We start from the raw sequence: 12,951 nt of genomic DNA on the forward strand, positions 1-12,951 counted from the left end.
GTCATCGCCTCGCCGACCTCTCAACGGCGGCCTCATCCCCGGCATCGATGACCCTGGCACCGGTGACCCCTGACTGCCAAAGAGAGAGAGAGAGAGAGAGAGAGAGAGAGAGAGAGAGAGAGAGAGAGAGAGAGAGAGAGAGAGAGTCGAGGGACCCTTACCCCCATTTTTTTTAAACGTTCCCCACGTCTTGTTCTTTTTGTAACAGGGAGAGGGGTGTTACAAAAAGAACATGTTTTTAAAGATGCGGCGGATGCTGTTCCGAGCGTCCACCACATCCAACGTTTGTTAAAATCGCCCCCCCCCCCCCCCCCCCCCCGGCCATTTTGGGCAGGGGGCAGTGATTCAAACATACCTTACGGAAACAATGGATATGGGTTTGCCTTATGGGGGATGATTATGGAAAAAATTCTTCTCGAGTTGAAAACTTGAAATGGCATGAATTGATGCTTGGAACAAATTAGATAATTCGGTAGATACATAGTCAAACTGTGGGTTTGGAAACTGGTAGCTGGAATGGAAGCATTGAGAGAGGAAGCGAGACCGTTTCCCCTTCATATTTGCACTAAAGAGTGGATTTGACAGCTACCACTTTTCCAAATGAATGAACTTCCCAGACTACCAGTTTCCAAACTTGGTTGAGTTAAAAGGTTGATTATGGACTTAGTTCAGTTAAAGATTTACAGGGCTATCAGCGTTTTGAAAGTGCATAATACACATAAAATTGTAGTTTTCCTAATACCAGCAAAGTTGGTACAACCAAACATTAAGACAGGATTGCTCAAGCCATTAGCAGGGAGGACTGCGCGTGGCTTGCAACGTTATGAAGATTGTTACAAGCTCCTGCTTTCCAGAAAGAAACACAATGCAAATCTTCAACCTGACACAAGAAATCATATAATATCACTTTTTACAAGGTTGCAATGAAGGTGTCGATCAAATCGACCATTTGAGAATCATATTCTGGCCCCTCCATCTGAAAGTGGGAGACTCCTTCAAGTAGATGTGTCTCCACTCTGCCAGCCGCAGTTTTGAGCTTGTTCTCTAATTGTTTTACACTTGTAAACCCGTCTCTTGTACCCATCACGAAGAGTTTTGGCTTTGAGGATTGCAGAATGGCTTTGTGATGCCTTCCAAATAGAATGGAAGCTGTAAGCCCAAATGGGTACCCTAAGCTCACATACCCCAACACTTTCTCTACCTGATCAACAGCAGAACCTGCTATGGCAGCACCTAAGCAAAGTAAAAAGCAACAAGTGAACAACTTCACAAATAGACAAGAAGCGGTCATAAGATTCTGCAATAATTATGGAAGATTTTGGCATGGGTGACACACAAATACAGCATTCAATCGTCCTTGCACTTTGAAAATATTCCAAGTCTTGGAATATGCATTGTGCATCTTCATCAAATTTGGCACACTACTTTGACAATGGATGCCATGGGGGTATTGGGATTGACTTTTCAGGGTTAGTTTTGGATTGCTAACAATTACAAGCTAAGCTTGTTCTAACTGAATATTAAGTCTCTTTCCAACAACTAATAAATCCAAATGCTTCAAGAAGAATTTAATTGTAATTGATAAGATAAACCAACGTATTTAGCCAAAAGGCAACTGTAAACAATAAAGAAAATAACAATTGCAACTTGTTTGCATGGTTGAGTCCATCACAAGCTGGTGAAACAGATTATTACACCTGGACAGAGTGTTTGTTTATTAATAGACAAATAAATTATCCAAATTATCAAAGCTAACAGCCTCTCCAGCACGCAGAAGCAGAAGAGCAAAGAAAAATTGATGAAAGTACAACCATGACAACCACGAAGTGTAAATACATAAAAAAAGTCATCTTAAATTTGCATGACATTTTCTATTTATTGGCACACATTTAAGCCAGCAGTCATCGTCCACCCAGATCCATGCTTGGTTAGATGTGTATAACTATCACATAATATAGTTTTTTCTCGTACATGATGCACACATCGATGTTAATAGGGTAATTACTACTGTGATACCATCAGAAACGATATTCTAGCCAGAAGCATGGGAAGAGCAAGTCTTGAATGATTGGAAATGATTGAAGGATCTACAACTATACAAAGTTTATATTTATTTACTAGGGCAATCCCCCCAAAGTCTCATAGACTTGGCTGATTTTCCTCCCACTTTTCTTTTTCTTCAACATTCTCTCTTTCTACCGGTATGCAAACTTGTTATCTGCAATACTCAATCTATTCAAACCCCTTGTCTCTCAAGCCAAATGTTCACTGGGACTTTCATGTTCTTGGTAGATCCAAAAGGTATTTTGTCCAGTGTGAAAAACATAGCGAGATTTATGAAAAACTCATGAAAAGATCACGAGAAATTACCTAAAAGTTTTAAACTTTAATTTCTCATGATATTTTCAAAATATTGCAATTTTTTTGTAGAAACATAAATATCATGTTTTAAATGGAATATTTATGTTCTTATCTGCCATTTATCATAACAAAACCATGTGTTTTTATTTGTAAATATTTTCATTTGCATTTCTTTATAAAAAATTATTTTGTTATATTTTTAATTTATTTTTTATTGCCAATATTTTTCCAAAAAACACGAGTTCTTCAAAAAATTTGTTTCTTGCAAGTTTTTGGCTGCCGATATTTTTCCATTTTCAACTTTTGTCACTATGATTTTGTCTAATCAAGCTTTGAGACTTTGACGTTGATTGTATTGAGACATGACACTTTGGGTCCAGATCCAGATCTAGAGTCCTAGACCCAGACTGACGTCATTACTAATCCCTAATGTAACGCCCCTTTAATGTATTCATCCGTTTGCTGTTTTCCCCATCTGATGTAGGTTATATTGTATATTAATCCTAAGGGCATTTCTGTACATGTAATGTTGTTTATTAAAAAGGTATCCATGACCCACATTGGGTGTGAGGAATATTGCTGCAGCCCTCTTCTCCTCCTATCTTCTTCTTCCTCCTCTCTCAATCTCTGGTGACACGTCCCTGATTTACATGGTATCAGAATGTGGTTGGGTTTGGATCTTCTCATCGTGGTAAGTTTGGAAGGGTCTTGGTTCTCTCTAATGAAGCTAATGGTGAGCTTGCTGGTTCAGAAGACAATAGATGAGAAATACGTTGCAGGGCAGCAAATCAGCAGATTAGACTCAGTGGATGGCAAGTTAAAAGGTATTGTGTACAGCCGCAGGGACAAAAGTAGCTCCGAAAATGATTTGGAGCAAAGAACCATTGCATTGCAAGATGATCGGAATGTCCAATTAGCAAGAAGATCTGAAAGAGCTCGACACCCTATTGATCGGTGGGTGAGCTATGAAAGCTTCAGTACTGAACATCAAGCATTTATTTCTACCATTTCAAAACAAGAGGAACCCCGTTTTTATAACTAAGCTTCAAAATCTAACAACATGAATGAAGAGATGCAAGCATTATATAAATGCAAAACTTGGGATATAATTAAAAAGCCTACAAATAATAAAACATTGTTGGATCAAAATGGGTGTTCAAGATCAAATACACACCAAATGATAACATAGAAAGGTACAAAGCAAGGCTGGTTGCAAAGGGGTTTACTCAAGAACAAAGACTAGACTACGAAGAAACCTTTAATTCGGTGGTAAAAATGGGGACTATTTGAGTCAGTCTCTCTCTAGCAATAGATCACGATTGGTTCTTGAGCCAACTAGATGTCAAAAATGTCTTTTTGCATGGATATCTCAAAGAAGAAGTGCATATGGAGCAGCCACAATGGTACATTGAAAATGATCTCACTGGTTATGTATGTAAGCTGAACAGGGCCATATATGGCCTCAAACAAGCCTCTAGATCATGGTTTGAAAGTTTTTCTCTTGAGATTCAGAAACATGGCTTCGGTAGATCACTCTCTTTTTATTTATAAAGGTCAAGGTTGGATAACTGAGTTACTAATTTATGTGGATGATATCATAGTTGCAGGGAACTCTGAAAAACATATTAATGAGATCAAAGAAGTGTTGAGTCAAAGGTTTAAAATAAAGGATCTAGGAGATCACAAACATTTCTTAGGCGTGGAGGTTGATAGGAGAAAAGATGCATTAATATTGACTCAACATAGGTATACGATTGATCTACTCAACAAGGCTGGGATGAAGGATTATAAGCTACTATTGACTCCGAGTGTATTGCAGCAGAAGCTAGGACATGATTAAACATAAATTTATTATGATTCTACATGATATAGAAGCATTGCGGGTATGTTCCAATATCTCACTTTTACTCATCCTGATGTTGTATATGCAGTGAATCAAGTTTCACGATTCATGCACTGTCTACGAACTAGTCACGTTGAATCAGTTAAGAGGAGTCTTAGATATCTGAAGGGCACTCTCTGTTATCAAAACAGGGATAGTGGTGAGAACATGGTAATAATGATGGCCCTTTCAGATGCGGACTGGGCATGAGACCCAAACAAAAGAAGACCAGTCTCTGGATACTATGTTTTTATTGAGAAAATCTAGTTTCATGGAGCAACAAGAAACAAAAGGCAGTGACCTGTTCTAGTACTGAGGCTGAGTATCGGTTGATGGTGGCAGCTTCATCGGAGGTAACCTGGATTAGGTATTTACTGTCTGATCTAAATCAGCAGACACCAAGTTCCATATTGTTCTGTGATAATCAAAACACGATTAAGATCTCACTTAATCCAAATCAGCATGGAAGAACCAAACATATTGAGATAGATCAACATTTTATCAAAAGCAAAATAGAAAGTGGGGAGATTACAACCTAGTTTGTTGGGACTCAAGATCAAGTGCTGATTTATTCACAAAGGGGCTAAGCAAGCAGAGGTTTTGGTACTTGAAGAGCAAGTTTCCCATGGTTCTCACCATGCACAACTCGAGAGAGGCTAATGAGATGTGACACTTTGAATCCAAGTCTAGATTTGGACCCAAACTGATGTCATTATTGATCCCTAATGTAACACCCCTTTAATGTATTCATTTGTTTCTTGTTTTGCCCCTCTAATGTAAGTTATATTGTATATTAATCCTAGGGGCATTTCTGTACATGTAATATTGTTTATTAAAAAGGTACCAACAACCCACATCGGGTGTGAGGAATATTGCTGCAACCCTCTTCTTCTCCTCTCTCTCTTCTTCCTCCCCTCTCTCTCAATCTCTGGTGACGCATCCCTGATTTACAGATTATAGCACAAATGGCAACAATCATAGTTGACATGATTTAGGTAAGACACTTTTCTTTTGCCCTTGGTCAAAAGCCACCAACATCATTTTCTGACAGAGTGCACTCAAGAGGCATAAAAATCATATTTTGCATAAAGGGAATAATGTATATAGGTGAAATATATATAAAGATAGACATATAGAACATTGGAATAGAATGTTGGGTATTAAAGATCAAGATGACATATTCATCAGACAACTCAATTCATAGTATGGTTACTGTAAAAATGGGTATAGATGGAAGGTCACTAATTCTATCTTAATCTTGTAGTAGATGCACTCGATGTCATTGCTAATTGAATTCATCTGAATGTTTTACTCTTGATGCCTCATTGTTAACATTTAGGTATGTCTGGTAAACACACTGGTTTATTAGACTTGTTATAAGCTTCCTTTTGGGCGCATTTGAATCACAGGACACACCTGAGCAGGGACAGACTGGTCCCTGCCTGGGTGCTGTCCTGAATTTGATATGCAGGAACCGAGAGACCACTTGCTTCCCGCCCCTTTAGATTTCAAAAGGGTGCATGGTATCAGTGAGTTGCACCCTGGGGCTGCGACTCACAACTCCTGGACAAACGCTACCTGGTGTGTCCAGGTGGCATTTGTCCAGTAAATCAAACACACCTTTTATGTCAATTTTTGTTCTTTTCACTATAATTGTGATTTGTAATAAGATATGACATAAAGTGCAGTATGCAATTATCCTTAAAAAGGAGGTGACAATGGACTATAAGGAGCTTGCACAGGCCTAGCTCCTGAGACCAACTCAATGGCATGGTCCACATCTCTCTGATGGGCCAACGACTTAGGCAACTCTACAGGATCATCAAGATGTGATGCATGTAGAGTTGCAATTGATGCTAATACAGAGATTCCACATATTTTTGCCCCAACATAGAGAAAGATTAGGGGAGAGGGGGCATGACCACATTTGCTAGAGCAATGAGCCAAAATGAATCTGAAGAAAGGAAAGGAACTGCTTTAAGAATTGAGGATATTTAAAGTGGGAAGTGATAATGAAGCAATATGAAGCATTATTTGGGAAGTAACATGAGATTAGTTATAGGGAAGTAAGCGGGAAGATATTGGAGGATTCAAAAGATAATATTGAAGACAATATAAGTAGTCTATAAAGTATAAACCATATATTAAAGTCATATTATTTTAATTAAAAGCAACAGTTGTTACAGCAGTACATGTAACTTTCATAAAGAGCAATAAATAGAAATCATGCTTCCCAAGTCATGAACTCTGTCCTATTCTTCTTATCTCTTCTATTTTATATTTCCATGGATCATGAATGGATTGTTGGTATAATTTACAATGATGACAAGCACGTCACTCCTAATATGCATTTTGTTTCTTCTACTTCCACAAACATAATCTTATCTGAACCAACTACTCTCTCCCTCTCTCTCAGTTTCTTCTTCGCTTGCTTTTTTCCCCTTGTTCCTTTTCTTGTATGCCTTGATTTCTTGCAATATTTCCCTTTTTTCTTTAAGTTAAAATAACGGTCATATGAGACTTATTTGGGGCAATTATTTCAACTTGAAATCACATGAAAGTTTACATTTCTATGATTAATAATAATAAATAAACAACTTAAACAGGTTTAACTATAAAAGGCTTGATAACAAGCTCTAAGATCTTTTCTTCTTACTCTATGATTTTTTCTTTTATAGACCCTTTGTCCACCATATATATATATATATATATATATATATATATGTATATGTATGTGATATACGGGATTATATTTGGTGAACTGAATTGTATCACTCCCTAGTAGAAAGCATGGTTGAGTTTTATCTGATCAATCTGACACAGATGTTCAGCATGGTTCATTCGTTAGGAATCACACCTTGGATCAATTATTATCAGCATAGAAATATATTCTTTGTGACATGCATTTTTAGACACAAGGAAAAAAGAAGACAGTGGACCTACTTGCATCCAGGCATTCTGAGAAGCAGAAGCATCAGAATTGAAAGTAGAGGATATCTTCCTTCTAGTTTACTGAGATACTTATCAATAAAAGTGGAAAAAATACAATAAATATTTCCATCTATATATGGCATCATCATATCCTCATTGCGATGTAGCCTATGTCACAGGGACTCTCCAACTAGGTGCCGCACCCGCGTCGCACCCGCACCCGATGCAGTCAACCTGACCCTGGGTGCAGTCAATGCACCCAGGGTCATTTATGTCCAACTTTTGGACTTTATATAATATATAATTTTTTATATTTTTGCCGCACCCCCGCACCCAAGTTTTTTGAAAGTGCCGCACCCCCGCCCCCGCACCCGCCCCCGCACCCACACCCGCACCCATGTGACATAGGATGTAGCCTTATCTCATCTACATTTCTTCATATTTACAAGCCTATCTGAAAGCACATAGTTTTTCGATGTTCAAGATGAGAAAACATGCTTATAAAAGTTGCATATGATGAGAATTTTTTGTTGGAAAATATCCTTCAATGTTTTCCTAGATGAAAAGACAGGTGATTGCTCTCTTAGTTACTTAGAGGACTTGTACTTAAGAAACTATGTTTACATCAAGTAACAATATCATTGAAAGCAACTTCAAAAGAAGGCCGATGAACATTCATAAAAATCTGATCACAACAAATGTCAAGGCGTGTAAATAAATCCCACATGCATATAAGACAGGCTAGACAGCAAAAGGCTATCAAGGTATAAGAGAAAAATAAATTCAATGTATTCCAAAATCTCCCTTCATTTCTCTAAGGGGATGGGTGAATAAAAGAGGGCAAAAGAAGAAAGGAGAATTTGGGCATGCAGGAGATCAGAAATGAAATGGCAACAATTGCATTTGACTTGTGTTTCCATTTCATCATTGCCTTTTAGTACTATTCACCCACCTGGCCTCAGTCTGAGAAAAGGTTACTCACAACTGCAATTGGAAAAGGTTCTTCCATTCAGCTGTGAAAAGAACCAAAGAGGATTCCTTGTATGTGATGTTTCTCTTCAATGCTCCAGGCTCAATAGTGCAGATTTAGTTTGATTGTCTCATTCCCTAGTTATACACATCTAGGATATAGTTGCCATGCCTACCCAATTCCCACAATCTTCTTTTTTGAAATGACAATTTACCTTAACTTGGTTTGTCCATTCATTTGTGTTTGTGCAGTGACTGTAGCATAATATAAAACTTCATCTGACACAAATTATGTTCATGGCAAGAGACAAACTGGAATCCCCTCTGTAGTCCTATTTTAACCTCGCAGAAATGCATGCTATTCTTGATGAACATTACAAGTTCCTTTCGCGTTCCTCGACATGATTCTATGTACAGAAACCATGAACTCATATGGCCTAAAACTACATATGAGCCAAAACTCAGTATCCTTGTACATGAACCATGCACGCAAGCATAGGAGTTCATCTAGGCAATTGCATACATTAAAAAAACATCGACACAGCAGAGAAAGGAAAAGACCCGTAATTTCCTTGGATATCATTGAATCCATCTAATCTAAAAACACAATTTACGAAAAATAAAGAGGCTAATGCTACAAACTTCACATGACAAATCAACTGAGAAGAAAGAAATGCAAGGTAGAGAAGAGCAAGAAAACGTACCAGCAGATGACCCCACAAGCAGGATCCTATCTGAACCAAGATTCTGAGCCACCCATCTGCAGACATCAACGGTATCATTGACTTCTGATGAACCAGTGAGGCTGGCCCTCCCTGTTGATCTGCCTGCGCCCCTCATGTCAAAGGTGACGGCCTTGTAGCCCCTCCTTGCTAACCCAAAGGCAATGCCCTTCATGAGGCCCTGCACACCTCCCAACACGGTGTAGGGATGGACCAGGACAATGGCCAAGTTGGCCTTCTCCTCCCCACTGGGCCCGTAAATTCTGGCCTGAAGCTTCAATCCCTCTCTCGTTTCCACAATTGGGAACTCAGTACCAGGCTTGTTTGACATCATGGAATTCTGCAGAGAAGCAAGAAGTCTATTTGGTGGAAATTTGGAAAAACTAGATTGATGGGATCTTGTGTTTCTGGTATAATTGGTGCCGAAAGTTGTGTGCTCCAATGGAGGTGGTGTTGGTCACCAAGGTTGGGTGAACAAACAGGTTGTTGGGAACCTTTTTTTTTTCTTTTCAGGTGAGAAATGTGAAATTCAAGTTAAGAATTTTGGTATTGACATGTTGTAATGTTGTTGTGTTCAAGTACTCAATATAAAAGATGGGCAACTTTGGGGTTTTTTTTTTTTTAACTTCAAAGTGGCACCACATGCCACCTTTTGTCAATTTGCACTCGGAAAATGGTTTGCCCCTCCCTCTTCACCTTGACCAATGTCACAAGTCTCGCTATTAGAGTGTGAAAAATCTATGACCAAGACAAAGAAAAAAGAGACTCAGAGAAGATCAACTTTCTTGGTAGCTGAAAGATTGATCAACCAACAAATAATAAACTAAAAAATTCAGCAGATCTGAAGCCCCACTGTGCTTGCTCCATGCCACCAACTAGTTTGCTGCCCCTAATTCAACTTCATATTTGGAGAAGAAAGCTTATAGAATCGAAGAAATTTATATTTAGGACAAAGCAGGAAAGGAAACTAAAGAAAACAACCAAGCAGCACTTGACCGCGATCCTCTAGATGATGCAACTGATGTGTGGTGTCGTCCATATCAATGACTCGTGAAAACCAGCAAGTTACCTTTGTCGGCGTTTTATGAAAATGGTATGATGGTGTTGGCTCCTCCCACTAAACGTTCAGTTGGCAGAACAACGTTGATAGGGGCGGAATGGGAACGGGGATTTGCAGATCAGGTATTGCCACTTAGCGTTGTGGCAGTTCAGGCGGGGATGGAGAAAGGCGATGGGAAGGTCGTCCAAGAACAACGTGGGTTTTAAATGAAATATGCTAAATGTAACATGCTAAATAGGGTTTTCTGATTTCTTTTTGCGATTCTCAGCCATAAATGTTTTTGGCATGGTCGATACGCTAGAATCATGTGTTTTTGACGAAAAAAAACAACAATTGGAGCCTTCAAAATTTATAAAGATTTTGATGTTGATTTTAGAAACTTATAAAAACCCACCCATGCACATGCACTCGGAATTGAATTTTCCAAGAGCTGATCCCTGTAAAATCGTATACGTGAATCACTTCTATATGGTGAGAATTTAAATATATATATATATATATATATATGATTTTGAAAACCTACCAATTAAAAACCCTACCAAACCTACCCACCACTCATTTTATTGGATTTATAGTATTTGTTTTATTGGATTTATAGTATTTTTTTCAAAATTTTGACCATACAAATGTGTGATCTATGCACTTGTTTTTATAAGAATCACTTCTTGGAGCATTTGATTCCATGCATGGACAGGTTTTTATAAGTTTCAAAAATCAACAAAGTACACTTTTCATAAATTTTGAGGCTCAAAATACCATTTTTTATATCTGAAATTCATGATCCAAGTATCTATTTCTAGTAAATCAATCATGCTGAACACATTTGTATGGTCAGAATTTTGAAAAAAACAACAAAATTTTCCAATGGATAGGATTGGCATGGTTTTTGATTGGTAGGTTTTCATATATATATATATATGAATGATAAAGTGCTCCCTCAATACCTACTCCCACTTAATAAAAGCTTTAGATTTTCAAATTTCTTAAACTTTTTTTTGTTGACCAGACCCTATAGCCTATAGGCATTATTTAATAAAAAACAAGTTTTGGATTATGTGATTATAGCATACATGTGTATTTTTTAAGACCTTTAAAAATCAATGGCTTACAATGTATCAAAATTTTATAACTTAAAAAATCTTATTTTTATTTCAAAAAACAAGATTCAAAGCATGATTTCTATCAAATAAACAATGTTGAGTACATCCATAAGGTTTAATTGATAAGATACAACCTACAACCATACGTGGGAATAGGTATCCCGAAGCACCATAGCATTACTCCCTCTCTCTCTCTCTCTCTCTCTCTCTCTCTCTCTCTATATATATATATATATATATATATATATATATATATATATATATATATATCCCCTCCATGCAAACTTCCTACTCAAATGGTGATAGGTTTGTTAGACCCCCCTCACGACCTGCTGTAGGAGTTTCGTGATACTGCTCTATCAGAAGAGCCATCAAATCAGACTTGGGAGAAGCTACTATCTGCCTATGGTGCACCACCAAATTCTCTTGAATCTTGAGTTTGGGAGCCTCTCTCCTTTGAATCAGCGCCCTGACTGTAGAGAGGAAGTCATGCACTGCATACTCTCGTTGGAAGTCATCCAAGAAGGAGAAGGTGGTCATGTTGAGACACATCAACTCGTCCTCATGTCCCCGCTGCGAGAGAGCATCATCCACCTGATTATTGCCCCCCTTGCGGTATTAGATCTCAAAGTTATACCCTAGGAGCTTCAAGATCTACTTTTGATGCGCAAGAGTGCTTACCCATTGCTCAAGCATGAACTTGAGACTCCTATGGTCTGTCTGAACTATAAAGTATTGATCAATCAAATACGGTCATCATTTGTCTATGTCCAGGATGACAACCATGAACTCCTCGTATGTGGATATGCCCCGCTTCTCAACTCGATGACCTTACTAAAATAAGCAAGGGGATGCTTCTGATGCATGAGAACAACCCCAATAATAAGTTTAAATGTGTTAGTGTCAACAATGAAAGTCTCCATGAAGTTCAATAGGGCCAAAACAGGCACCTGAGTCATGGCCTCTTTCAGAGACTCAAAGGTCATGGTAGACTCCAGGCTCCAATGAAAAGCACCCTTCTTAAAGAGGGCCATTAGGGGATGCAAGATCTGAGCATACCTCTGAACAAATTTCTGGTAATACTTAGTAAGGCTGAGAAATCCTTGCAGTCCCTTGATCGACTGGGGTACTTGCCAACTCTGCATCACTTCGAATTTCTTGAGGTCCACATCAACTTTCTCGAGGTCCACCTCCACACCCTGACCCAAGATAACATGTCCCAAGTAATAGACACGAGACTGACCAAAGTTGCACTTGGTCCATTTAACATATAACTGATGTTCAACGAGGGTCTCTAGGGTAATTCGCAGGTAGTGTATATGTTTTTTCTAAGAAGAAATGTAGATCAAGATGTCGTCGAAGAAGACCAGTATGAACTACCATAGGTAGGGTCAAAAAACATCATTCATCATGCCCTGCAAAGTTGCTGGAGTGTTGGTGAGACCGAAAGGCATCACCAGAGACTTGTAATGGCCGTCATGCATCCAGAACGCCGCTCTTTGGATGTCTTCTAGGGGCATTCAGATCTAATGATAACCAGACCTAAGGTCCGCTTAAATTTTTTTTACACCCCATGGAGTTCATCCAACAACTCTTTGATTATCAGAATCTGGTACTTGTCCTTAATCATAATCTAATTAAGAGCCTGCTAATCAATGCAAAACCACCAAGATATGTCTTTCTTCTTCACCAACAGAATCGAAGAATAATACAGACTCTTGCTGGCCTGAATGATCCCATTAGAAAGCATCTCCTTGACCAACTGCTTAATTTCTTGTTTCTAAGTGTGCACATACCTGTAGGGTCATACATTCATGGGCTTAGCTTGTGGCTCAATATGTATTGCATGGTCATGAGACCAAGAGAGCATTAGGCCCCTGATCTCGTCAAACACTGTGCCTAGCTCCTAAAGAAACACCTCCAAAT

General features: G+C 38.5%; 1 protein-coding gene across 1 annotated transcript; it reads right to left on the reverse strand.

The window, feature by feature from the left end:
- Positions 1-713: 713 nt before the first annotated feature.
- LOC149829001 (alpha/beta-Hydrolases superfamily protein) lies at positions 714-10,109 on the reverse strand. Its single transcript, XM_090017024.1, has 3 exons — positions 9,935-10,109; positions 8,848-9,205; positions 714-1,233 (listed from the first exon to the last, which is right to left on the reverse strand). Exons 2-3 carry the CDS (start codon positions 9,197-9,199, stop codon positions 911-913), a joined length of 675 nt encoding a protein of 224 aa, XP_089873150.1. The 5' UTR covers positions 9,200-9,205; positions 9,935-10,109; the 3' UTR covers positions 714-910.
- Between the last annotated feature and the right edge of the window lie 2,842 nt (positions 10,110-12,951).

Source organism: Nuphar pumila, chromosome 9, assembly GCF_984573655.1.
Source record: "Nuphar pumila chromosome 9, dmNupPumi1.hap1.1, whole genome shotgun sequence".
NCBI classification, from domain to species: Eukaryota; Viridiplantae; Streptophyta; class Magnoliopsida; order Nymphaeales; family Nymphaeaceae; genus Nuphar; species Nuphar pumila.

Excerpts from the sequence above, each read along its gene's own strand:
- LOC149829001 (XM_090017024.1), bottom strand. The coding sequence starts at position 9,199 with ATGATGTCAAACAAGCCTGGTACTGAGTTCCCAATTGTGGAAACGAGA. Across the intron at positions 1,234-8,847 it reads GCTTGTGGGGTCATCTGCTG|GTGCTGCCATAGCAGGTTCT; the intron begins GTACGTTTTCTT and ends TACTTTGCTTAG.